Source organism: Gymnogyps californianus, chromosome 3, assembly GCF_018139145.2.
Source record: "Gymnogyps californianus isolate 813 chromosome 3, ASM1813914v2, whole genome shotgun sequence".
Taxonomy (NCBI): Eukaryota; Metazoa; Chordata; class Aves; order Accipitriformes; family Cathartidae; genus Gymnogyps; species Gymnogyps californianus.
In genome coordinates, this window is record NC_059473.1 from 63,692,636 (window position 1) to 63,720,409 (window position 27,774).

At 39.6% G+C, this 27,774-nt stretch overlaps 1 protein-coding gene across 4 annotated transcripts in view; it reads left to right on the forward strand.

The window, feature by feature from the left end:
- The window catches only part of MAP7 (microtubule associated protein 7), a 126,711-nt gene that overhangs the window by 63,220 nt on the left and 35,717 nt on the right, over nt 1-27,774 (forward strand). For all 4 annotated transcript variants that reach the window (XM_050893329.1, XM_050893330.1, XM_050893331.1 and 1 more), the window contains exons 2-5: nt 4,635-4,703; nt 9,996-10,073; nt 24,842-25,005; nt 25,825-25,936. In XM_050893329.1, the coding sequence (XP_050749286.1) occupies nt 4,635-4,703; nt 9,996-10,073; nt 24,842-25,005; nt 25,825-25,936 (423 nt within the window). The remainder of the gene's footprint in view (nt 1-4,634; nt 4,704-9,995; nt 10,074-24,841; nt 25,006-25,824; nt 25,937-27,774) is intronic.

Sequence of the window (27,774 nt, forward strand, 5' to 3'; positions counted from 1 at the left end):
TTGCTTTGGTGATGTTGTCCTTCAGTTTATTTTGCAGATGTAACTTCTAAATTAACAAGTATATGACCTAAAGTAATAAAACTTCACGTGACCTTTCTTTACTATTACAAAATGAAGATATAGTAACTTAGTTTAGATTCTTTCCATTGTTTTGTGTGATTGTTAGGTACTTGATATCAAGTATATACTTAGGTATTTAGGCAACACAAAATCCATTTTAACTCAGGTATTTAACTTGTATTGCCAAAGGAATGTATTGTTCACAGTATTGTTTAACACTTGCATTTTAATCCCCAAAAGTTCCCTTAAAACTTCTATACTGTTCTATCCTTTTAAGCAATTATTGGTAGCACATACCTTAAAATCATCTGATAGATGTGCATTTTTAGTATGTCTGGGCTTTTATTGCTTAGTTAAATTTACCTTTACATACTTGCAGTTAGGCACTTCATGCAGGCCTGTGTAACTAACACTAGAGGAGAAGCATGTGGTGAAAGGAGGGAGGGAAAACTTGTTGGTAATTGAGGGAAGAAAGTATTTGACTTCTTTAAGGAATCCGTATTTCTGGCAGCTGAAGCAGATTATTCCACAAGTTTGAAGCAGCTTTGTCAAAGCTCATCTCATGGCAAATTGGAGTTTCACTAACCTGTAGTGAGCTGCTGCAGGTTTTTACATCAGTGACTTTGGATGACATGTTAGATAATGTTAAGCATAAAGTTATAGTTATATAGCAGTAGGGATATTGTTTAGTCAATAAAAGTGGTAAGTTCAGACCAGTCTTTACAGCAGGCCAATGTGCTCTATCACCATCAGTTGCTACTTAGTCACTGAGCACTTAACAGGAATAGCTGAAGGAAGATGGATAATCCAGCTCAATTTTAAAATTACTTTTAACTTTAAAATATATACTTTTACCTTAAAAAAAGGGAGGCGCCTTCCAACCACAATAATACAGTGTTGCATTGATGTGTTCAGAAAGAAAACAAAGGTTTGATTCTGCCAGTACTTCAGTCAGTGGATGATTTCTGTGCAGTCTCTGAAATCCACGCACTGGATAGGTAGGTGAAGTTGCGTATTTTTAAGCCTTTGTAGGCCATGCTTAGACAGAGCTTTTCATCTGACTTTCTTATCTGAAAGTGTTATGCAAGATGACGGACGTTAGATAACATCTCACCTGGGGAGGAAAGCCAAAGAGAAAAGTGTAATAACTGACCAGAGCATCCTGGTTTGGAGAGTTCATTTGTGGATGGCTGTTGGAAGACCGTTCACTGAAACAGGTCCTTGCAAAGTGAAGGTGGGGTGGTGCAGCTCTTTACAGCTTTTCCATCAGTGGAAGGTTGGGGTGGAGTGTTTACCCATATGATCTCTCCTTCAATTGAGATGGGTGGGCAGTGTGGTTCTTGTGTGGCTCTGGGAAAATCACTTAGCATTTTGGTTCAACATCAAAAATACTGGAAGGAAAAAAAAAAAATCAGCAGAAGAACCATATATCGGGAAATACCTGATGGGGTGACATAAAAGACAGAGCCAGACTCCTCTTCGTGGCACACAGTGACAAGACAGGAGATGATGGGTGCAAAACTGAAATACAGGAAATACCATTCAGACATAAGAAAAACTTGTCTACTGTGAAGAGTGGTCAAAGACTGGCACAGGTTGCTCAGAGTAGCTGCGGAGTCTCCATCCTTAGAGATATTCAAAACCCAACTGGGCATGGCCTGCTCAAGGCAACCCCACTTTGAGCAGAGAGGATGGACTAGATGATCTCCGGAGATCCCCTTCCAGCCTCAACTCGGATTCTGTGATTGTCTTCCCCAATATATCTACACTATTACCCAGGCTGTCTTCAGCCTTTTAAGTTTAGAGAATGCTTCACAGAAAAATATCCTCTTATTTCTAACACTTCTTTATGCAACTTTTATTCCCTCCATGTAAAGGCAGTGGTTCAAGATAAGCAGCAGAGCTAGTATTAGGTAGTTGAATGATGTCTCTCCTGGCATGTGTTGGGTTATTGAGTCTTGCTGGAACCAATGTTGTCAATATTTAGGTTTGGATTTTAGATGTTTAGTTGTCCAATTAATCTGTTTGTATCTTAGGGTAAGAGGTATTTTATGTGGGAGCACACCTACACTAGTTACTAAATACTTGTGCCAATTCTTATTTGATATCCGGCATCATTAAAATTCATGGTTGTGCCATCTGTTCTTTTCTTCATCACTTGTCATATGAGTGGTCATATGAATGTGTACTCAAACTGTGTCACAAAACATTCCAAGGAAATGTCAGACAAGAGGAAATACGAAAAAAGAATATTACTCTGTGTACCTAGGCTCTGTTACAAGTGTATTATCTGGATGGCATTTAAGCCATTGTTTTGAAGTTAATGGAGTATTGCATAATTCCATGGCGCAATGCTTGAAGAAAATAATGTGCGTGCACTGTATGAGAGATGCAAAGAAACTTGTGCTGAAGCTATTAGAACATCAGTGCTCTTACTAATGCTCAGAAACAGTATTTTTACTATTTTCTAACAGTTTCCTCTTCTATGTGATGCCCTAGGCCAGGCTGATGAGAATCATGATGTAGGTTCCCCATGCGTTGCAGTGGGACTTTCTCTAAGAATGTTCTAAATGGCTGATTCACACAGGAGGAAAGTGTTTTACCTCTCCCCACCAAAGTTAACGTAGTAGTAAGATATAAAGAGTTTAAATGCACTTACTGTGGTGAATAAAACACTTCTTTTCAGGCTTAGTACCACCCATTTGGAACACTGAGAGGAAAAAGTATGGGTTTTGATAATGGTAGATCCTACAAAGCCTGGAGGTGCAAGTGTTCAGTGTTGCTCAGATCATCTTGCCAAAAATCAGTCCACCTACCTATAGGTCAAACTAATCCTTTGTATGAGGCCTTTAAAATGGCAAATACTAAAATCTTTTGTTGGGCTGCCTTTAAGGTGTGAAAATTCTTATTGTGATTTGGAATCAGTATTTGTTAATATTCAACAGTAGTTACTTCTATTGATCACGAGACTTAATACAGTTGTCAGGGAGGGGAGTGTCTTTTTTTGACAATTATTTAAAATGTCACACTTTTTTTTGGTGAGATGATATGATTTTTGAATGCTGCTCTCAGCAATACATTGCTCTTGAACACTAAACATTTGATCAACACTATTTTTCTATTTCCCTCACCTGCCTCCCCCCTGCAAAAAAGGTACAGTAAGTGTCACATAGGTTCATCCTGCTACCTTTTATCCTTTATGTTCATCCTGAAACATGCCTGTCGAAGGAGGTAAAGGGGAAACAAAGACTTTTGTGAAGCCATGAAGGGAATGAACTCACTGAAGCAATAAGGCCCGAGTGTATATTTTTAAAGCTGGCAAGCATAGGAAATTGCTTGGAGCCTTCTGAAAAAAACTTTTTAAATTATGTTTTTCTAGAGTAGATCTAATACAGTAATGTCTGTTTAGCTTTTAAAGCTGGAGTAATCAGTTTTTTCCAACTTTCATTTCTAATGATATTTTAATTTAAATGAATTGGTTTTTTTTCCCCTCTCCTAAGCTTTATTGATATAACTGTCTTTATATCCTTGCTTGCAAATACTTTCAAGCTGTTTGTGGAAGGGTTCTTAGAATTCTTACAATCTGTCTTTAGACCAGACTGCTGTGTTCTGGACTCAAACGCTCCTATAGGGGAGCTGCTGGACACGAAGATGAGTAGTAAGCTGAGAAAATGATGGCATCTAATTTCCTGGCTTGGCTTTTAATTATAAATAGATGCTGAGCCAAGGATATGGTTGTGATTTGAAGTATCATAATGAATCTTTTGGTTTTTTTCTTTATAAAGGGTTGTTGAAAGGGCATTCAGAGCCCCAGAATTATCTCTTTCTAGACTGACAGGGCCTGATCAAAAGTCTATTGAAAATAATGGGAATATCTCCTCTGTTAGATTTCATTCAGGTCATAAATTGTCCTCTCTTCAGTTCTGCATAATGGGTTTGTTATTAATTTGTAAAGAGCCTATGAAGTTTTTACCAGTATCTTACACCATACCTTTAGAAACCTAGGATCTGCAAGTCACCTTTAGCAACACAGTTTCCTCACTGCATCCAGACATTGCAACATGTTTGAATGTTTGCTTCTTCAAAGTCACTCTGCAGTTTCATTCTGTTATTCCCACTAACTTGCTTTTATCAGTGTGATTAATTCAGCTTCTTCCAAGGGAAATTAAATTTAAAATAATAAAAAAATTAAAGGCTGCTGTTCTTTGGAAGTAGTGGTTTCCAAAGCATCGCTGAGAAGGAAGAGGAAAAATTAGCTGCATGTATAGCACTAGTGTAGTATGGAAAAAAAAAAAATCGTACAACTTATTAAAAACAACATTGTTAAAATGGAATCTTCTTGTGGCTCTTCCCTCAACTTGAATGGGAACTTGTATTGTGGCTTCAGTGTTTTCTGTGCAACCTTCAGGGTTTTTTCTATGCAGAATGGAGTAGAATGCTATTAAAGTGGTATTTCAGAACAGTCTGGTTTTAAAGGGAATTTGGCTATGTTTAAGTTGCATTATAATAGGGTGGTTGAGCTGTTGTTTAGTAATACGGTTAATTAATCTCCTTCCTTTTCTTCCTTATTTTAGCAGCTGAAGGTTCTAAAATACAAGACAAGAAAGTCACTTCAGGACAAAGCAACACCGGAACTAAACCAGGTACACCATTCCACATGCTTCATGTTATAAGGTCATTTGCCTCAATGGTGTATGAAAAACAGCTGTCATCTCAGGAACTTTTAAAATGTTTGATGCTTTTATACCTCTCTTACTGTTTCAGTCAAAACTGGTATCAGTGACTGTTCATATTTAGTTAGGCTGGAATCTCTGATTGTTTGCAAAGAAGCAAAACTGAAAAAAAAAAAATCTACTTTTAGTACAGCTTAGGAATGAGGGTTGGGAAGTGGGATAAGGCAACAGAAGCCACTATACTTGCATCTGTGCTTGCATGAGAATTATCTGCTGTAGGCAAAGATTTACAGCTTTATATAAATGTGCTTCTGTTCAAACATTTCTTCACTTATCACAAAGCGTGCCGTATTCTGTAATATACTCTATGCAGTGGGCGGATGTTTGTCATTACTTCACCATACCTGATTGGTACATTGTGTGGATTTAATTCACTGTTCACTTACACAGTTGAAATTCTATGTACTAAAATGCTTAATGTAGTCCTTGATGCCATGAGTGTGTTCCACTTGCATGCTTAGACCAAGATCCAGAAGAACACTTAAATATCTAAATTCTGCCTGTATTGCAATTCAGGTAGCCAAGCTTAAATATGCAATTAATGATCTTGTTTAGATGACTGAGAAAGCGTAGGTGCTTGTGTTGCTGAGGACTAGGCACACTGTAAGCACCCCCTTTTCAACTCCTTGACAGCTCAGTGGCTGTTTTGTACTGACAGATTCTTCTCTATCCCCAAACTGGGTACCTTTGGCCTACGTCCCCAGAGGAAAGCAATCCCAGTGCTGTCTGTGTTCAGATCATACCTCGCATGCTCTCCCAGGCAGTGCTGGGTCCAACACAAAGCGCAGCATTCATGGCTGCTCTCAATCAGAAAGGCAATGGGAAAAAGAGGAGAGTATGGAGGTAACATTACCCACTTCCATTGCAAAACCACAACTCTCGGCATTGACCAGTGTTCAATATCCACTTTATCCTGCAGTAGTTTAATCCCAGTTTTCATTTCTCAGGAGGTTGTCCTGGCTGCTCCTATGTTGCCTTCATCTATGCTGGTTTGTAGAAAGGAATGCAAAATTCCTGGGGCTGGAGAGAGGGAGGGCACAGGCATGTGTGCAGGGTTTAGCTCTGCACCCAGCTGGTGAGAGTCCATGTTGAAGAGAGAGTTCCCAAGAGCTGGTGGTTTGTTTCTTGTTTGTTTGTTTGGGGTTTGTTGTTGTGTTTTTCTTTAGACTGCATATGAATTTTGTGTCAAACTGTTTTGGTTAAAAACCAAACCAAAGAGTTTGCAGCAGGAGTGACAGCTGTCACTATAAACAATGTCATTATTGTCTGGAAGGTGTCTACAGGCTGAACAAATATTAGGAGTCCAAGGTAACTCTGAATGTGTGCATGGCAGTGCAAAGGGAGCTGGACAAAGGGAAGAGAGTTTGGGATCCAAGCAATGCATCTTTTCAAGTAACGCTGTGGCTTACATTTCTTTCTCCCTGCAGCACCCCTGTGAACTAACATACAAACTGGCGGTTGTTTTCTGCTTGATATCTCTTTTAGTTTCTTTAGTATAAGAAATTAGCACCCCAGGAGTCAAGGGCAGAAGGGAAGCAGCCATTTGTGAGAAGAGATTGAGAGAATAGTAGTAGTCTGACTTTCGAAGTCACACTGAGTGCAGCTGATAGTTACCTGAGCCACAGAAACTGGCCATATGTAGTACGTACATATGACAATTACTAATTTAGCAAAATTACAACCTGATTTCTACAAATGTCAACTGTGCTTAAGAGTTCAGTGAGTGTTAATTATATAGAAGATTTGAAAAGCTTGCATTTTCCTTTTGTTAATAGAATTAAAGACCAAAAATGACTGACATTTCAGTGCTGAATTTCTTCACAATACCGTTCATGGCTTCTAAGCTCTTTTAAATGAACTAGTAAATTCTTAAAAATAATTTTGGACTCACGGTAAGTGTTGTAAGTTTATGGAAAAATACTGTTTTCATATGTAGTTTATAGGCTTAATTTCCAGCAATAGGTACAAAATTAATTTTCCCCTTTATAGAACTATGGCTTATTTAATCTCCAAGCATCCCTCTCAGGCATAATATTAAGCATTTGTATGTTATGTAGGTGTAGTGAAATATGTTGCTGAGTGTGAGTTCACACGCATTGCATCATAACCAGACTGCAGCTTCTACAGCAGCATGTGGGTCTTCCTGGAGTGTTCTCTCTAAGGCTTTGCATATGCCCAGTTATCAATTATTTCTGTAAGAACTGAGGAATTCTTTGCTGCAAATGACATGTTTCCATCTCCTTGTGCAGCAACTTAAAGCTATTGCCTGATGACGAATACGAAAGAGAAGAGTACAAAGTACCTTGTGTGTTTGTCCTTGTATTCCTACTGAGTAAGAAGAAATGCCAGTCCCCCAGGTATTTGCCTGGCGGGTTGTTAATGAGCAGAGACATGAGAAATAAAATGGGGAGCAGGCCCAGTGAACTTTCCTGTTTTGCCACAATTTGAAGCTATTGAAGCTATGTACTGGGGGTGTCAGTAGATCAGCTGGATTCAGAATGCAATTGTTGGAGGTTGGGCTTGTAGCCAAACTATGAAGGATGATTTTCAGGGCTTAGAAAAGACATGTTAATTAACAGTGTAAGATCTGCACCAGTAACGTATGCTTCAGCTTCCAGTAAAGCAAAGGCAATGCTGGTCTGCTACAAAGGTGTTATCCCCATCTTTGTGCCAATATTGATTTAGCTCTTTGTGATCCCAAATGCATGCAGAATAGCTTGTTACTGAAGACATACTTACTGCATAGCCTGCGACTTAATGTGATTTAGGATTGTTCGAACATCCTGGGGTGTTGGGAGAGCGGCGCTGTGTGTGTGTGTGCGTGAACACTATCAGGTGTGTGATATAGAAAAAATAATTGGATATCTTCAAACAGAATGGCAGAGGGCAGGTTTAAAAATTTATTTTATTCCTTCCATTGCTTATAATTAGGAATTCTTAAGGGAGACCTTTTCAGTTTGCCTGTCCATGTAACCCTCCTGCCTCTTTGAAGAATTGCTGCTTCTCCCCAATAGGGAAATCTCTCCTCTCAAGAAAGGAAAAAAACCTGGAAGGAGAATAGTACATTCTGAAAGAAGCAGGATTTTATGTTATTCCCCAGTGTCTCATCATTCTCTGTCAACTCGATGTTACATTGACTTTGCTGACAGCCCTTGAAGGGAATCCTTGTTTTCCAGGCGAATTCGTATTGGATGTGCACTATTCCACTAGCGCTAATTACTCATGCTACAGAAATTCTTGTTTTGTGAATCTTGTGTGCCAGCCACAAGACAGAAGGAATATTATTACCCTTTTGACCTGTGTCTGCATGCTGAAGAGACTGCATGCAAGTCAGCACACCTTAACATCAGCCAAATGTTAATCTACACCATACGTTGGACAAATCTATGCAATGGCATGGCTAGGCATAGCTTTGTAAACGGCAGCACTGTGTGCTATTCAACCCACGTTAAAGGTTTGATCTGTAACTGGGTGATGGATTACCTTTGTCTTTGCTGGTGACTTGTTCACTTGTTGCACCTTTAATTGAGGCTATCATGTTTGGATGTTCTTCTTCCTACCAACTATGCAATGGGTTTTCTTCTTGCAGCTCTTACTTTGCATCGCTATTAACACCATTAATTGGGGCTGTAGTCTGACCATTGAGATGGTAGTTTTTCACTGATGAGAGTTCAAGAATAATTAAACTAAAGCTTGTCATCAGTGAACTCATTCATCCAAGAAATCCTGTCGTCCTGATGCAGAAACTTCTGTGAGAGTATGAAACACGCATTACTGATTTTTCATCTAATTCAAATAACTATTCAAAGTCTGTCTAGCACATCCTCACTTCAGGGATTTATTTTTGTAAATATCTTTAACCTCATTTTTATGACTCATTGTATTGTTTTGCTAGTAACTTTTTTCATAGGTATGCAGCCTATACACAAATAGGCTGACTTTACATCTTTTTACAAATTGCTTACTTGTGTATTCGCACTGAATTGTGAAAAGGATCTGTTGTCTTGTTTTTATGTGCACTTCCATGGTGACAGTATTCTAGGTTTTTCTTTATCTTAAAATACTTAAAAACTGAGTTCCCCTCAATACTAAAATAAATCAGACCACTTCTTTATACTCAGAAATCTTTTTTTATTTTTCTGTGGGGTTTTTTGTTTACTTGTGTTTTTATTCAAAGCAGACTTTTTCAGTGCTAATGAAAAAAGCACAAAATTAACAGCTTTCCAGGTTTAACAGAACAGGCTAAGGATGAGTAGGAAATTAGTTTTGGCAGCATGCTGAGATGAATTGGTAACTTGAATTTTTTTCCCTTTTTGTCTGGAACAGTTCCACTGCTGAGGCTGGAAGTAGGATGCTAGCTGTTTAGCATTTTGTTGTCTTCCAGAGAACTCACTGAGCAAGTGATGTTTTTCCAACCAAGCCTGAATTTTTATAGTCAAGCCTGGGCTCTAACACAGATTTTTTAGTATTAGTCTTATTGCTGTGATCCAAGTGGCCAGTTGCAAATATTTTTAAAGAAATCATGTAGCTAACTCAATCTGCAAGGACAGTTGAGGAAACTATCATCTTACTTGACTGGTATTATACCAGTCCATGCATGTGATGCACTGTCTTAATGCGTTTGCCAGAGCTTTTAACACATGCGCACACAAACATCTGTGGAGATCAATATCATGCTGTCTTCAGAAGCTCAACCAGAACAGCTACAGTGTTTTGATCCAGCCTGTTTTGCTTGATTACTGAGCTGCTTCAGTCTCATGAAATAGGGCTTATTGTTTTTGAGGCAATACTGGTGGAAAGAGGGTGCTGCATTATAATAGAATTTTCTGTGGATGCATTTTGGAGAGAGGTTATGGAATAATAGACAGTATTTTGTCAGAATGCTCTCAAGCAATCAAGTTGTTATAGGCTTGGAAACAAAACAAAACTTCTTCCTGAGTTTTCACAGGCAGTAGTTTTACTTGGAATTCAGAGTTACAACTTAGTCCCTTCTTTGGGAGTGTTTTACATCTTGATAATTAGAATGCATTTGTATTTTTTTAATTGTTCCATTTTTTTCATAAGGTGGATTTCTGGAAATGTGATCCATTTTGCAAGTAGAATAACTGGAGTTGTTTAATGGTAATTCCCCTAAAAGCTTGTTTATGGTACTATTTGATTTTATGCTATATGCCTAATATTTTCCCCTCCCTCCATTTCTAGATCATCCAACAATACTAAAGGTTGATGACAGGCAACGGCTTGCTAGAGAACGGAGAGAAGAACGAGAAAAACAGTTAGGTAAGGCTGACTCTATATTGTTGGGTTTTATTGTTTGTCTTTTTTTAATGGACTATCATCTGCATGCAATGTTTTTGCCAGTTTGCTTTTGGGAGCATTCAGCAAACTGATGGTGCTAGATATGCCATAATGTCATTCTAGATACACTGTTACATCTTTAAAGTAGATCTTTTCATTCATGCACATCTTGGGATTCATCATCGCTATACCTGTCACATACCTATTACTTTTGTGAATCTGAATGAAAAATGGGTTGATTTCTGAAATCATGCAAGGAAGCTTCACTGATGTAAATGGAATTTTGAAGTTTTAGAATATTTTACCAATTAAGATTAGACTACTTAATATGTTGAATGCATACTTTATTGCCATAAAACGGAATTGCAGAACATGTTGCCAACATACGGTTTGAATTTTTCTATATAAACTTGTTTTTATTCAGGTAAAACTTTTAGTAGGTGTCAAATAGATGTGCTCAATATCTTATAAAATGTCACCTGTGCGTGAGCATGTATAACGCTGTTCAAGTGAAAGGTGAAGGTTACTTAACAAGTGGCTAGTGATGGGCGGTATACTGAGTGTGGTGATGAGAGATTTGTAGAATTATGTGAAGTCAAATTGATGGCTTTCTGAAAACTATTTATATGTTTGGCTGCCACAACATTCTGTGGCAATTGGGAGGCTGGGGAGCACAAGTATTTCCTCTTATTTTTTTTTACATGTTCACCCTGATTTCTTTGAATGCTGCATTGTTCTTATGGCTTGAGAAACAGTTCTTATTTTCCATTTTCTAGCTTCCGTAAGTTTATAGAACTATATCATAACTTCAGCCAGAGTTATGCTGCTTTTTCTAACCTGGAGAGCCATGATTTATTGCCATCTAGGTCTTAACAGCATTAATATCCTTCCTTCTTTACAGCACCTTATAACATTGTACTAGCCATGCCTGAATCACTAGGGTTGTTTTGGAGGGGAAAAGGAAAGCTTTGGTTTGGCTTGCTCAAGGGGATAACATGACAGGATGTTTGCTAATCCCTAAAAAGCTGCTCCTGGAGTTGAGGTTGATGGTATGCGTAGGATTAGTTTCTTCAGGTTCCAGAGCAAATGGAGGTTACTGGCCCACTTTAATTAATTTGTCATAGATGACACTTCCATGTCTTGGATTTATTCTTTTTTCAGGTTTGATCCTTGTGTAGTAACAATGCTTTACTCAAGTGCAGAGAGAGATGCTTTCCTTAAGTTTTCCTGAACTCTGATTTTTCTAGCTATTGATAGATGAATATCTGTTATTGGAAGGACATGACTTCTGTTGAGAAACATATCATTTTATCATAGAATGGTTTGGAAGGGACCTTAAAGATCATCTAGTTCCAACCCCCCTGCCATGGGCAGGGACATCTTCCACTAGACCAGGGTGCTCAAAGCCCCATCCAACCTGGCCTTGAACACTTCCAGGGATGGGGCATCCACAACCTCTCTGGGCAACCTGTTCCAGTGTCTCGCCACCCTCATAGTGAAGAACTTCTTCCTTATATCTAATCTAAATCTACCCTCTTTTAGTTTAAAGCTGTTACCCATCGTCCTATCACTACACTCCCTGATGAAGAGACCCTTCCCATCTTTCCTGTAGGCCCTCTTTAAGTACTGGAAGGCTGCTGTAAGGTCTCCCCGGAGCCTTCTCTTCTCCAGGCTGAACAACCCCAACTCTCTCAGCCTTTCTTCACAGGAGAGGTGCTGCAGCCCTCTGATCATCTTCGTGGCCCTCCTCCGGACTCGCTCCAACAGGTCCATGTCCTTCTTATGTTGGGGGCCCCAGAGCTGAACGCAGTACTCCAGGTGGGGTCTCACAAGAGCAGAGTAGAGGGGGAGAATCACCTCCCTCGACCTGCTGGTCACGCTTCTTTTGATGCAGCCCAGTATACGGTTGGCTTTCTGGGCTGCAAGCACATGTTGCTGGAGCATGTTGCTGGCTCATGTTCAGTTTTTCATCCACTAATACCCCCAAGTCCTTCTCCACAGGGCTGTTCTCAATCCACTCATCACCCAGCCTGTATTTGTGCTTGGGATTACCCCGACCCACATGCAGGACCTTGCACTTGGCCTTGTTGAACTTCATGAGGTTCGCACAGGCCCACCTCTCAAGCCTGTCAAGGTCCCTCTGGATGGCATCCCTTCCCTCCAGCATGTCGACCGCACCACGCAGCTTGGTGTCATCGGCAAACTTGCTGAGGGTGCACTTAATCCCACTGTCCATGTCACCGACAAAGACATTAAGCAGTGCTGGTCCCAATACCGACCCCTGAGGAACACCACTCGTCACTGGTCGCCACTCGGTCATCGAGCTGTTGACCACAACTCTTTGAGTGCGACCATCCAGCCAATTCCTTATCCATTGAGTGGTCCATCCATCAAATCCATATGTCTCCAATTTAGAGACAAGGATGTTGTGTGGGATACTGTCAAATGCTTTGCACAAGTCCAGGTAGATGACATCAGTTGCTCTTCTCTTATCCACCAACACTGTAACCCTGTCGTAGAAGGCCACCAGATTTGTAAGGCACGATTTGCCCTTGGTGAAGCCATGTTGGCTGTCACCAATCACCTCCTGATTTTCCATGGGCCTTAGCATAGTTTCCAGGAGGATCCATTCCATGATCTTGCTGGGCAGAGAGGTGAGACTGACTGGCCTGTAGTTCCCCGGGTCTTCCTTTTTTTCCCTTTTTAAAAATGGGAGTTATGTTTCCCCTTTCCCAGTCAGTGGCAACTTCACCAGACTGCCATGACTTCTCAAATATGATGGATAGCGTCTTAGCCACTTCATCCACCAGTTCCCTCAGGACCTGTGGATGCATCTCATCAGGTCCCATGGACTTGTGCACCTTCAGGTCCCTTAGATGGTCTCAAACCTGATCTTCTCCTATGGTGGGTGGTTCTTCATTCTCCCAGTCCCTGCCTTTACCTTCTGTGACTTGGGCGGTGTGGCTGGAGCACTTGCTGGTGAAGACTGAGGTGAAAAACTCGTTGAGTACCTCAGCCTTCTCCATGTCCCGGGTAACCAGGTCTCCCGTTTCCTTCCAGAGAGGGTTCACATTTTCCCTGATCTTCCTTTCATCACCAATGTACCTATAGAAGCTTTTCTTGTTGCCCTTGACATCCCTGGCCAGATTTAATTCTATCAGGGCTTTGGCTTTCCTAATCTGATCCCTGGCTGCTCGGACAATTTCTCTGTATTCCTCCCAGGCTACCTGTCCTTGCTTCCACCCTCTGTAGGCTTCCTTTTTGTGTTGGAGTTTGTCCAGGAGCTCCTTGTTCATCCATGCAGGCCTCCTGGCATTTTTGCCTGACTTCCTCTTTGTTGGGATGCATCGCTCCTGAGCTTGGAGGAGGTGATCCCTGAATATTAACCAGCTTTCTTGGGCCCCTCTTCCCTCCAGGGCTGTATCCCATGGTCCTCTACCAAGCAGATCCGTGAAGAGGCCAAAGTCTGCTCTCCAGAAGTCCAGGGTAGCGAGCTTGCTGTGCGCCCTCCTCGCTGCCCTAAGCATCTTGAACTCCATCATTTCATGGTCACTGCAGCCAAGGCTGCCCTTGAGCTTCACATTCCCCACCAGCCCCTCCTTGTTGGTGAGAACAAGGTCCAGCATAGCATCTCTCCTCGTTGGCTCCTCTGTCACTTGGAGAAGGAAGTTACCATCAATGCATTCCAGGAACCTCCTGGATTGCTTATGCCCTGCTGTGTTGTCCCTCCAACAGATATTGGGGTGGTTGAAGTCCCCCATGAGGACCAGGGCTTGTGAACGTGAGGCTGCTCCTATCTGTCTATAGAGGGCCTCATCTGCTTGCTCTTCCTGGTCAGGTAGCCTGTAGCAGACCCCCACTATCATGTCACCTGTCCCTGCCCTCCCTTTAATCCTGACCCATAAGCCCTCGGTCGGCTCCTAATCCATCCCCAGGCAGAGCTCCATGCACTGCAGCTGGTCATTGACATAGAGGGTGACACCCCTTCCTTGTGTCCCCTGCCTGTCCTTCCTAAAGAGCCTCTATCCTTCCATTCCAACATTCCAGTCATAGGTGCCATCCCACCATGTATCCACGATGCCAATAAGATCATAGCCCCAATCACACCTCTAACTCCTCTTGTTTATTCCCCATGCTACGTGCGTTTGCATAGAGGCATTTTAGTAGGGCCCCCAATGGAGCTGACTTACTGGCTGGAATTCCTTTGTGCTGCTCTTCAGGTGCTCTCTTGCTGACCTGTGATCCTTCTCTAGGCTGTGCGACATATTTTAAAAGCAACATCAAACTGTAGGGTTTTTTAAGTTGGCATGGAATCCTTCATTCCTAAATAGGAGAGTTCTGCATGTCCCCGTGATGTGTGAATGTGTTGTGTGTTCTTGCATGAAGAATTATTGTGAACTAACAAGAAAACTGAAAGTTGCATTGTACTTTCATCTGTATATTTGTCTGCTAACATTATGATTTAGGAGCTGTCTCTTGAGATTTGTGTTCCAGTACAGCAAAGCAATGATTTTTACAATAGCATGCAAGCTTCGTTTGGTTTTTTTTTTTAGTGCAGAACCTAGATAATCAGTCACTCATGTCATGTGAACTGTAGCAAAGAAATCCTAAGCTGTCTATCTTAAACATCAAGTTGTATAATGTCGTTACGTAAATGTGTCTCGCTGAAAATTAGAGTTGGATTTTGTTAATACTGGGACATCAGCCATGCAACAGTAAAGCAACTGAAGGAAGGAAATTTTTATAGAACTAAGTTGGATTTAAACTTAATTCCTCTCCTTTTGATTCAGAGGATCTGTCAAGTTTAGCAGAGGCTTCTTTTTAAGCAGAAGTTGAGAATTTCAGTCATACGTCAAGTGAAATTATTCTCTGCTCCCAAGAAAAAGACAGTGTTCAGTTCTGTAAGTGTAGAGCTGCTGGTAATCTTTAGCAATTTCATTTTGTACTTTTAGCAACTTGAACCACAGGAGGTCAAGTTATCCATCTTTTCATGAAAATTAAGTTGTTCAACCCTTCTGTTGAGATCATGTGGAGTACTCGTTTGATAACAATTATGTTTGTTTATTGGGCAATATTCTGATGTTACAAGAGGGTTGATTTGAGACCTGGGTTTTTTTCCCCCCTTTTGTTTATTCTCAAGCTTTAATTTTTTCAAGTTCCACTGTGCTGATAGATGTGGCTTTCACTGTGGTATAATGCGTCAGTATGTGCTCTGCACTCCTGAGGATGTGCTTGCACCTGGCAGTGGTATTTTAGCGGTCTTATTCTACTTACCACACTTGGATGTCTACCTCTTCTCTTTTTAATGAGAGCTTAGAGAGTAGGAAAGATGAGTGCTGTCATTTTTGTTGTCTGGATACATATAGCATATGTGTGGTGGGACTGTCGGTATCTGCTGTTTCTTGAGGATCATGTTATGCTACCTAATTGAAAAGAATAAAAAGGCTTCTACAAAAATGCCCCTTTCACCTTAGTGTATTCGTGTCTAGTTTTGGAACTTTCTTTAGAAAACATAGAAGGCACACGGGGACACATGCTATTTCAGCTAATCACCCCATCACGAAGGAAGGATTTTTTTAGTTCCTTCACTGTAGGAAAGGCATTGCTTTTGAAACACCATCCCAACACTTCTGAAAGATTAATTCTTTGGCTTTTTTCTCTGCAACTCATGTTTTCCATGACTAATAAGTTGTATCGACTTTTGGTTTTTTAGCTTTATTCTTAGACTTGCCTTTTCACATGGGCAGAAATAAAGGAATTGCTTAGCAGACATGCTTCAAGTTTTTTATTCCCCTGACCATTTGATAATGTGTGTATTACTTGTTAATATGTGCATTCAGACCTTTAAAGTATTATTAGGGTAATCTTTACTTGATGCTATAAATAATGCTTCCAATGTGTCACTTGCTGTTTAGTAATCATGTTTTCATTTTGTGCTGTTTCTGCTAGCACTCTTTCCCACAGTGCCTATGCATGTAGTTAACATCTGTCCTTTAAAATATGAATATCAGATCTCTCTGTGTGAGACCAACCCTCTTGGGTCATGCAAGATGGGAATCCTAAGAGAGCCAGTGGTAGGTGAGGGTGATAGCTGTCAAATGGAGCTGTTCTTAGAGGACAGAGTGAAGGGAGCTGTCACACTTCTCCTGGCTCCAGCTCAGCACTAATGTTCCTTCGCATGTGTCAGGCTGACCGGCTGTGTTTGGTACTGGAGGCTGTGAGACACACGTGTCAGAACTGAGTTGTTTGTGAAGGCAAACGTGGTAGATGGCCTGGTTAAACTGGAAAAATGTAATAAAGGCTTCTGCTTTTTCAGTAGGGGGGCTTCACCCTTAACTCTGCCATATTGGTTTTATCTATACTGGCAAATTAAACAGCACTGAAGAGCATTCCCTGGTGCCGAAACTCAGTTGTTCTTGCTATTAAACTGTTATGATGGATCCTGGCACGGTTTTGGCTCCAGCCAACTAGCTGTCTCCTCACTGATTCCCAGACAAGGTTTGGGAATTGGCAGGGGAGGCCCATCAGCTTTTCCTCATGTGTTGATTGAGTACTGTCGCTATTTTGGGGGGGTAGAAGTTTAGTAGTACAGGTGAAAGTTGTTCCGTGCCAGTTTGTCTCTGGGCACGTTCCATTTCTTAGCATAGACCTGGTTCTCCATAACTGGAAAGAAAAATCAAAATGTGTTTTTCAACGGGGAAAGTTATTGGGATTTTAAAATGGGTTTAGTTCTGATAGCCTTAGGTAGTGGCCTAGCAAAGAGGAAGAGTTGGGGATTTCTTCTCTTTACTTTGCAGTATCTCAGTCCCTGATTCTTGAGAAAACCATTTTAAGTCTTACATCTGTGCATGTTTTATCTACACTAATCCTGCTTGAAGACTAACCTTTTTTTATCACAATTATGATCCTGACAAGGACAAATGGCTCATCTAGTTTCTGGCATTGGGAACAGAAAATGGTAATCCTGCCATCTGACTTAACACATTTCCTTAAATGAAGAGTTATCTTAGTTTTTAGAATATATCTGAGTTTCAGGTTGGTTAAATCCATTAAATTCTTAATACTTAAAATGCATAAGCACTAAAATAATATTTTAAAGATCACATTATGATACAAATTCCTCTCCCATTTGAAAGTGATCATTGGCAAAACATCATATTAATAAAAATTAAGATTTTTTTTTTTTTTTTCTGTGAATTCCTCCTGGCTTATTCTGTTCTCTGGCAGTTGGGGACAGAACTTTATCTGACATTTCCACAGTCAGAAGCCCCACAGAAACTGGGAATCAGTGACCCTAGCGCATGAATCATTTTGGGATGTTGTCAGAGGACTTGAGTGTCAGGTTTTATAAGACAAGAAAACAATTTTTAAGGAAGATTAGTTTAAAAATTTCTGTGCTGAATGTCCCTCAGAGCATGGTTACTGGGGAAAGGTTGGCCTAGAGAATCTAACATGAACTTCAGCTTTAATTACAGCTCTGAAGTTCACCTTTTAATTCATTCAGTCAGCCATTTCTGTGGCCTGATGGAACATCCCCATTTTTAGGTACAGTTAAAGCATCACTGATCCATTTTTCTGCTAATGCAGCAAGGAGGCGATCAGTCTGTGTGGAGCTGGCAGTGAGGAAAGGTGAAACAGCGGTCAGAGGAGGAAAGCTATTGCTGAGGTCGGTGCTGTAAAGTCAGAAGAGATAAAGGCTGGAAAGACTGACAAAGACTATAGGATCTTTACTCAGGTAAGCTGTCCGTCCAAGGTGGATGCAAAAGGCAGATTGGGCGGTGCTAGACTGATCTGCCTTTATATAGGCAGTAAATGAGAAGGAAAAGGACTAAAGTGAAGAGACAGCAGAAGGGACAGCAAAAGAGGAGCTGGGGGGACCTCCCTTTGCTTCACGTGGCTAAACAGAAAATAGAGGCTTTGACACTTAATGCATGCTCCCCCTTCCCTCACGGCCTAAAACCCCTGCAAAGAATGGCTCTCTGTCTATGTGCATGATTGGGGAAAGAAAATACAAAATGACTTCCACAAAAGAAACGTGCATGGTTTGCACTTAACATCTCCCACATTAAATTAGTTAATTCTCATGTGAAATTGATTGGTTTCAAGTCTTATGTGTCTCTTAATATTGGAATGTTTCTTTCTTGACTGACCTTGTTTTCTCTTGCTCTGTTATTCACTTCAGAGGTGCCAGAAGTATAGCCTTAATTATGTTCCTTTGTAATCTAATCCAGCATTACTAGTTTGCAAACAAGCAGAAGGTATTAACAGCATGTCCAGAGCTCAATATCTAAATCTTGGTTTTATGCTCTAATTTTGTGCCCTTGTATCCATGACTGTGTTCAAATCTATAGATTGTACTAAGTAATGAGATAGAACAAGGATCAGGTTGTGACTTTTCTTTGTATTTTCTGGCTTTAATGTAAATGTTCCTACACCATTTAAGCTTTCAGCATTCAGGTACTATTTGAACAATGACCAAGCTTTCTTTGAATGATTCTTGCATCTTGTCAGACAACGTGTGTTATTACGAGGGAGTGAAGTTGTTAAGGCTCAGCCCCAAGAAAAAGCCTCTTTGTTGGACCATACCCGTACTGGAGTCCAGCTCAGCACTGGGCATAGCTCTTAGCATAGCTTCTGGAGGAGCCATCATAAAAGTGGTTATTTTCCCCTTCCATGCGCTGCAAATCAGCTGCTCTTCCAAGTTGATCTGACCTTTTAGAGGTATCTTTGTTTCCTGTAGGGTCATCTGCTGATTCCTTCTATCAGCAAGGCATTTGATGTATGTGTCTATGAAACACAGCTTGTTGTGCTTTTAGAAGCACACCTATGTATTCAGAATAGGGCTTAATATCCCCAATTTTTACCCTAGAGTAGGCTTTTTTAACCCTTGAGTAAACCTCAATTTTTATCCTAGACTACAATTTGTTAATTTCTGTCTGGAATAGCAGGAAAAAAGTTTCTGCAAATTCATAAACAGGGACATGAGAAAAAATAATGTCTTTTTATTTCAAACTTCTCATTTTTCCTGAAGATATCGTCATATATCTAAGGACACTAACTTATGTCACTGTATGTAGCTACCTTGTAGATGGCAAAAACTGAGCCCTTAAGTTCATGCAAGAATGTCAGTAGTGCACACAGGAAGCAGTGAAAACAAGGGAGATAGTCTCCTTTGGTTATCTAATAAGAGAAAATGTAGGAATTAATACTTAAATACTTGAAAAAAATTAAAATTTAAAAGCAGGAAAGATTATTTCCCTATCTGTGGAAAAAGTTAAATTCATAAAAATAGATATTACACTTTTTCTCAGAAAACAGATATCATAAATCATGCTTTTTTGTACTAGTTAAATACTTAATCCAAGGATAAATTTAGTAGCTTCCTTATGTTAAGATGGGTGTATATTTTCTGCTGCCTTTTGCCTGTAACTTCAAGGTGATGGAAAGACATGGCTTTTATATTTGCTTGAAATCAGACCTATTTCTTTTGTTACAATTTATTCCAGCCTAACACTTCCATTTGCCTTGGTAATCTATCACTAATGTGTGTTTCTGTTATTGAGTTGTCTTTCCTTATCAAAAAGTATGATTTTATCATCCCTTCTCTGAGGAGCAGAAAGTTGAAGATTAGTGTTCTATCCAGAGGTTTAACATTCTGATTGTCTTCCCAGTAGTGAGAGTGTATGTGAAAGTTAACTCTTTGACATAGCAAAACATAAACATTTTTTCAGCCTTTCTCTTCCTGAATTTAGTATTGAAAGTTCAAATATACTATTTTCATTACTTTTTTGAAGCAACATGACAGGCTGAAGCCTATGGAAACCACCACAAATAATGCCCCAAGAAGGTCTAACCATTTACATTAATGACAGAAAGAACAAACAATATCCATGTCTTTTATAGGCAAATTAATATTCCGGTGACATCAGTTAAGAAAGTTGGGATTTTTTTTTTACTCTTTGCTTTTCTCAATTTCTCGTATCCTTCAGGACGTGCTTTATTTTTAGTAGAAAACCAAAGAGCCTTTTCATGCTGACTTGCCATTGTAAGCAGATTCCAGACACAAAAGATCCAGATGCTCTCAGGATCTGTGGAAGTCTTTTGGCTCACAGCAGTGGCTTGTCTTGCTTGATATGAACATTAGAGTATGCACATAAGTGACTATTGAGTAAAAGCTAACATGCTGCAGCTAGATGGACTTTTATGAGATATGTGCAACTAAGCTCCTTAGGTGCTCTTAGCTTTTTCAAAGAGAATGGATGTTTCAAAACTTGTGCAAAATTGTTTGATTGAATTCTAGTTTTGAACAACTACATGGTTTGGGTTTCTTAGTGTGTTCAGGGTCTACGTAACAGGATGCGTCCAGTCTTTTTTTTTTTTTTTTTAATTCTTTTGTATAGCACCATGGTGACAGGATGCTGTAAGACTAACTAGAGTATTTCCTATGTGAAGGTAGGTCTAACTTAGATTGCAAACATATGTTGCATAAGGGAACAATCTAGTTCCACTCTTGACTGGTTAGCTAGGGAAGCTAAAGCTTATAACAAAGATCAAATTATGCAAATTTTGCATACAATAAATGAAATGGACTCCAGAGTTCCTTTTAAGATGATAGGCAATTATTCTCTTCCTCCCCCCGATCCATTTCTGTGACATCTACAGACAGACAAATAGTAAAGATTGGAAATTAAAACTCATTGTTATAGATTGTGCATGTTAGAATAAAATAAGTCCATAAAGTCATGTACCTTTTTAAAGTTAAAATATTACAGGCTCTGCATCTATATGTATCTGTGCAATGCTGTCCTCAGAATTGAAACAAACCCTCTAAACATTTCTGTGTCAGAAATGAAACATAACAGTAGACTCAAATAGGAAACAATTCTGAAGATCAAAAATAGCAGGAGAAGCTTCACAGGAAGCAATTACACAGAAAGAACAGGAGAGAGTAATACCATATCCTCCAGGACTGGCATTTAAGAGATATTTAACATTGCTGCAGTCTAGCACTAATGAACAATTATTTGAGGAAAAAGAGGAAGATAAAAACCTAGGCTTGAAATGGGAAAAATGATTAAAAGTATTGTGTTGTTCACAGTGTATTATTAGTTAAATTCTGTTGAAGTTTGGTTTTATGAAGTAAAATATTTTACCTGTTCAGGCCCGTAAACTCAAGCTCTGAGTCTCTCTTTCCTTCCTTTTGTGTCCTCATGAGTAATAGGCATGATTTCCCAGCTTCACTGTGCCTTTTGTGAAACTTCTGTCTTCAGACAGGTGTCCAGTGTATAGTAATTGGTTCTGTTGATGGAGGAGAAAGAATTCATTTTTTGAGAAAATATATCCTAGGCTGGGAGTATGACTTGTCAGAGAAACAGGAATGTGATATTGCTCAAAACAGAACTGCAGAGGTCTTTGGAGGTGAGACAAAAACTTTTGAATTTAATGTATGTGGAATTAGGCAACGACTGAAAGCTTGGGGCAGAGGCTTTCATAAATCTGTGAAATATAGAGAAGCCATATTCTGTAACCTTCCTTTTAGGTGTAGGGTGGGTTTGAATTAGTCTGGTGTCATCGTCTGGCGTCAACAAGGTGAAATCAGCTTCTCTGCATGTATTGCATTGACCTGCTGTTGAATTCAGCGAACTATTGAGCCCTGTCTCGCTTCAGGAGAGCTCAGGCAGGTTGTGCTGCACTGCCCAGCAGTCCCATTTCTGCCCCGAGGCTTCCTCTGGTTTCAGAACCCCCTAAACCCACTGGGCAGCACGTCTGCTTACCCATCTGCCTGGGCTGACAAATCACCACTAGGACCAGCTGCAGCTAAGAGTGTTGGAAGAAGAAAGGCATGGAAGCAACCTGGTTTTAAGCGGATTGTTTCCTTGGTCAGTCTGATCTCAGTCCTGTGAGCAACATTGTCAGCATGGGGAGGAGGAGTACAAACTCAGGGCCTAGAGGAGGGCAAATGCTGCTCCTCTTGGTATCAGCCAGCACTTTGGTTAAAATGGTCATGAAACCTTACCAAAATGGGTAAAAGTTAATACAATTTTGAAATGTGTGTGTTTTGAATAGAGAGATCTGAAGTGGTGCTATCCTGTAATAATAAGTGTTAACTTTCTCTGAAATTTTCATCAAAGATTCAGGAGAAAGGAGGAGTTAACATGAAATGTTTGCAGTGCAGAATTCAAAGATTAATGATACTCTTTCTTCTTTTTCACTTTACGTGTAAGCACTTTAGAAATGTCTTTTGGCACTTTTTAGATGGTATTAAAGATAATATCTTTTTCTTTTTTTGAAAAAGTAGTTGGTTGATATTAACTGGGTTGCTGCTTTTAGAGAACGTTATCCTCATTTGCTGAAGAAAACAAGATAAATGCACGTAGAGTAAGTGGAAAGAACAGTACAGTTCACTGATGTGGCTGCCTATTCTTAGGCTGACGCTATTCTGCAATCCAACTGTGCAGAAGCTAATAGGAAGAGCAAGCTTTTGCAAAAATCACTACTTTTCTGGTGACAGGCTGAAAGCAGTTCTGCCGAAGGCATTGATTAGCGAAGTTGGACTGTTAAGCAGAAGGCAAAGACAAAAAGAGGGGACAATACCTCAGAGGTGACATGTCTTACACTTCAGTTGTTCAGGATGTAACCCAAATTTTTGGAAAATACTTTGCTCAGTCTTCTCTGGACCTGGGCAATAGAAAGACAGCATCATGAGGGGTCATGTAGTTCCAGGAGAAGGGTAGACCATAGTGAGAGTCATCTCTCTGTCCATCTATTCTCTTGGTGAGCTATTGGCTCCCAAGAAGGGGCAGCAGATGCATATTTCTGGTTTACAAATTAGTCCGGCATTTCAACACCAATTCTGGCTCTACTTTGTTGTGTTGTAAGGCTTTAATATGGAAGAAGGAGCCTTTGCAGATTTCAGTTGGCCTGGAAGCTGCTTTTTCTGCCGTATTCTGCTATTTTCTGCCTTAGTCTGCAGTTCACATTTCTCCTTCAAGTCACTTAACTAAATTAGCATAGAAAAGTATTTCTATGAACCTTCCAGTGGCTCTTGCATTAGTATTTCACATTTGTAGGTGTCACTTCTCACACCTATTGTTAGTAATTACCTAAGCAACTGTACTATTCCTTGTTGTTGTAATTATTCTAGCTATGATTGTTAAATTTCCTGCAAACATCTTGCTGAACTTTCACCCATCTTGCCAAGAGGGTGTCTTATGGTTGCTTGTAGCTGCTGAACAAACATCTCTCTGCTAGTTTGCATACCACAGCAAAGCTGAACATGCTGTCTGCATTTCTCAGCAAAGTATTTGACATCTGAAATGGTAGAGAGCTGTTCTCTTAAGGGAGATACTCTGCATATGAACTGGTCTACTCAGGGTTGAGATTTTTCGTGACACTGTGTATGCAAGTACATAAAGTTTAGAGTGCAATCTAAGTTCTTTATTAGGTGAGGTGGGATTTGAGGTAGGCAGGAAAGTGCAGAAAAGCAGTTTGGTGAAGATGAGTCCTAGCATTATAAGAAGTGATTGCAACGTGTGCTCTGAACACCTAGAAGCATTTGGGTTTTTGATTTTGGTATCTGATTGTGTCAACACAAATATCTCTGCTAATTGAAGGCTGGAGTTGCTGTTCTACAGTACATGATTATAATAGGCTCTCTTTTCTTTTTTTTTCCTCAGATTGAATTTAAAAAATACTCTCAGACTTAGATAGAGAACTTCCTTACATTGCTGGCCTTGGAAATTGAAAGTCTTTTTGTCACTTTGCTATCCTGGTTCCTTGTTGCTGCTGTGTTATCAATGAGCTCCTTCTGTGTATGGTTTTCTAATGTGGTTCTCAGTGATGTTTGTCTCATGACCTTCACGTGCATCTCTTCCTGTGCTCCCATCTTGTCAGCTCATGAAGATCCAGAGGTATCAAATGTCCAGGATTTTTAAAAAACAAGTAACAGGGGTTTTTTAGAACAGAAAAATTTCTGGGACCTGAAGCTTTCGTGACAGCAATGGGGAGAGGTCCAGAGTATCATATGTAAATGGTTTCATATGGACTACATTTTGAGCCCATGTTCCAGATAGCACTTTCATGAAATTTAGACCCTGATGGGGAGCAAAATCTGTCTTCTGTAGTGCTTCTTTATTTGTCTTGATTAGCGCTTCTGAAACATGTTGTTCAGAGCTCTGCAGCAGTGGAGTTACACGACAGATTAAAGTTCACCTTTAGACTGACTACTTTGGTGGGTAACTTGTTTCCTTTTGGTCAGCTGTTGGTACAGCTAACAGTCCAGGTGCTAGAATTGTCATCCCAGCCACTTCTATCATAAGAGATCTGTATTGATCAGTAAAGGTGTATAGTGGTGATAGTTTTATCTTTCTTTTTATTATCTTTCTTTTTACAGTAGAAGATTACAGACAATTATCCTGGTTTGTACAACAGAATTGTGTTCACATACATCTGACTTAAGTATTTAGGTATTTTAAACTAACAAAAAAATCCTTTCTTCCACAGAGAAACTATATGCTCAAATAATTTCACTATTTCTGGTGGTAATTCATAGTAAGTAAATTGAGATGAAATGAAACGGATGTGTGACCAGGGTACACGATGTTTTAATGCATGAGAGATTAGGATATTAGGTATGTCATCTTAACAAAATGAGTTCAAAAGTTTTTCTGTTTAGCTTGGTTATTCAAATTGTATTAAAGACTTCGTCACATATAGCATGTTAATACTTTTATTTCTGATTTTTCTCACAGCTGCAAGAGAATCCATCTGGTTAGAAAGAGAAGAGAGAGCCCGGCAACATTATGAAAAACACCTAGAGGAACGCAGAAAGAAGCTAGAAGAGCAGAGATTAAAGGAAGAGAGAAGGCGAGCTGCCGTAGAGGAAAAGCGAAGGCAGAGATTAGAAGAAGATAAGGTAAGAATAAATGTCATGAAAACACTTTTCAGCTTGCTTTTACCATAAGATATGGTACTATCAAACTTTTTCTTTAAGAGTTGATGGAAAGAATGCAACATAAGCCATAGTCAGTATGAAAGAGCGTGCGAAAGAGGATTTTAAGCCTTACTTGCACAGCTACTGCTTCTTAAAGTGCCCTTTATGAATCAAATGCAGCTAAGTTGAGCATGTCTGGGTTACAGTGTATGGCACTGTACAAACTCATGCAGAAAAATACAAATTGGGTCGGCTTTGTTATCTGTTAATCCTTAGCCATTCAGTATAAGGGTAGCTAAATATTAGTTGCCCTAACAAAACCTTTGAGAAAGTGAGTGTGTAATGAAATATGCTCTTGGCTGACTTGTCTTAATTGAGCTGGGAACTACGTGCAGCATGATCCTATGTAAATCAGCTCATCCTTGTGTTTTTTTTGTTTCTTACCTCTCCCACTGTTCTAGTATTTAGTAGGTGGGAGATACAAGGTGGTAAGTAGCCCTCGGGTGTGTTTCTGTAGTGGCTGCCATAACAGGGCCACTGGTTTTTTTTTTTTTCTCTGTGGTTCTGCAGGTCTCAAACAGATCTTACCTTTTCAAAATTACAGTTAATATTTTAACTTATTTATGGCTTAATTGCTGCTTAATCCTGTTCTAGTGTGTGTCTTAGTAGGCAGCACATAAGCTTGAACACAACTCCAAGATGCCTGCTAGGTTTTGTCCGTGTGGAGGGTAGCAGGGTTTGATGAGAAGATTAAGTTAAAAACCCAATAGTATCCAAATGTATTATCCTGTTGTACTTAAGGAACGACATGAAGCTGTTGTACGTCGCACAATTGAAAGAAGCCAGAAGCCAAAACAAAAGCAAAACAGGTGGTCCTGGGGAGGAGCACTACATAACCGCATTAATAACACAGGTAAAGAGGGAGGCTTGGTTTGCTAGCCAGTTTCCCTGCCCTGCCAGTTAACTGGAATTTACTTAGCTTGGATGATTCAGTGTATGCTGGTTTAAATTCTTTGCTCTTGATCTTATTATTGCTAGCAATGGCATGTTTCTGACGTTCTTGTGTAGCAAAAAGATAACAAGGAGAAATCTGAACAAAAGTTAAAACATTTCAGGAGTTGACTAATTCTGTAACTCTATCTTGCTACAGCTTCTCGCTTCTGCTGCTTTGCTGTTGTTTGTGTATGTATGTGTGGGTGTGCTTGTGCTGTGTCAGTCTTGTGATATGAGCTACTGTGTGCAAATGCTAAATGTGGCTCAAAAAATAGGTCTGGTGGAAATGACCAAATACTGAGATTAAAACAGACACAAGAAAAAAATTGTTCGTTGTAATAAGCTATCTGTACCTTGTACAGATATTTTGGAAGACAGAAGTCCCTTTTTCCACCTAGAAGAACTTAAAGATGGGCAAATTAAGTTTAAGTGAATTTTAGCTATATGCTTTTTTCCCCAATTATCCTCTGTAACTTAATCTGCCAATCATTAATGTGTATATGCCCTGTTAAATATGACTCGAACCCAAAAAAGAGAACTTGTCCTTTATTTCTTTCACCAGAAAGTGGTACTTAGAATTCTTCTCTTCCTACTCTAATGTATACATTTCAATGTGTCCAAACTTTCATCAAGGAGGAAAAAAAAGTTGAGAAAAGAATGCTCCGAAATCTTTGTCATATACAAGTTCAATAAACAGTTATTTTTCATAAAAGGTTACTTTATTGCTTAACTGTATAACTTATTTGATTTTTATTTTCTTTATTGTGAAAAATCATTGTCTTGCATTCTGTCCCTAGGTTATTTTTTTGAATCATCATTCACCTTTCTCGATTTAGCAGGCCTGGAGCACCACTTCAGATCTCTGGGTGGTGCTAGAAAACCTGGTACATAATTGCTGTGGTTTGTTGATTCCTTTACCCATAGCTAGTTCTCAGGAAATGAGATCATCAGTAACTAAACCACCCTCATGTAGTTGCAATGCATGCTTAACATCATGCTAATAGATTAGAACTGTTGTTAGTACCAGATTTTTTCATTATTATTTATTTTTACTATGGAGAGTTACTACGGGCTGACTAAAGATTTGGCACAATTCACTGAAATGAAGCATAATATTCTGTCTACTGGAATTCAAGGAGACCCAATTTGAATATTTTGATCTTTTCTAAAACCCTTTTGGCATACTACATATACACAGGATTTACAATTTTCTTGCACATGAATACAGACATATAACCAGCTGCATTGGCTGATGTGTGGTGATCATGGATATTTCAATTCTTTTTTCTAGAACAAAGAAACCAGCAATCTTCTAGGCAAGGGATTGTATTTGGCCTATTCATATTGCCAACACTTACACACAAAATCTCATGCTGAATTTTATCCACTTAAATAACATTTATAGACACGAGAAATGTTGGCATGCCAAATACAAGAGGTGATTTTTCATATTGTCATTTGTCATCTTCAGAAAGCTGTTTTATGTAGTACATCCTTTATGCCAAATGTAGAAACTTTTTGGCTGTACTGATATACTATACATTTTCTCAGCTCTAGATTAGATATAAGAGATCAAAATCCCTATCCCATTCCCACAAATACTGTTTTGACACAGATCTGTGACACATAAAGCCTGAGTATCCTGTCTCCAGTACTGACTCGCACACGGCACTCTTCAATATACCCTATAGATCAATGTGGGATAATCTTGCTGGCCTACAGAGGTCTTGTTCTTGGCTATAACATTTAGACTTCTCC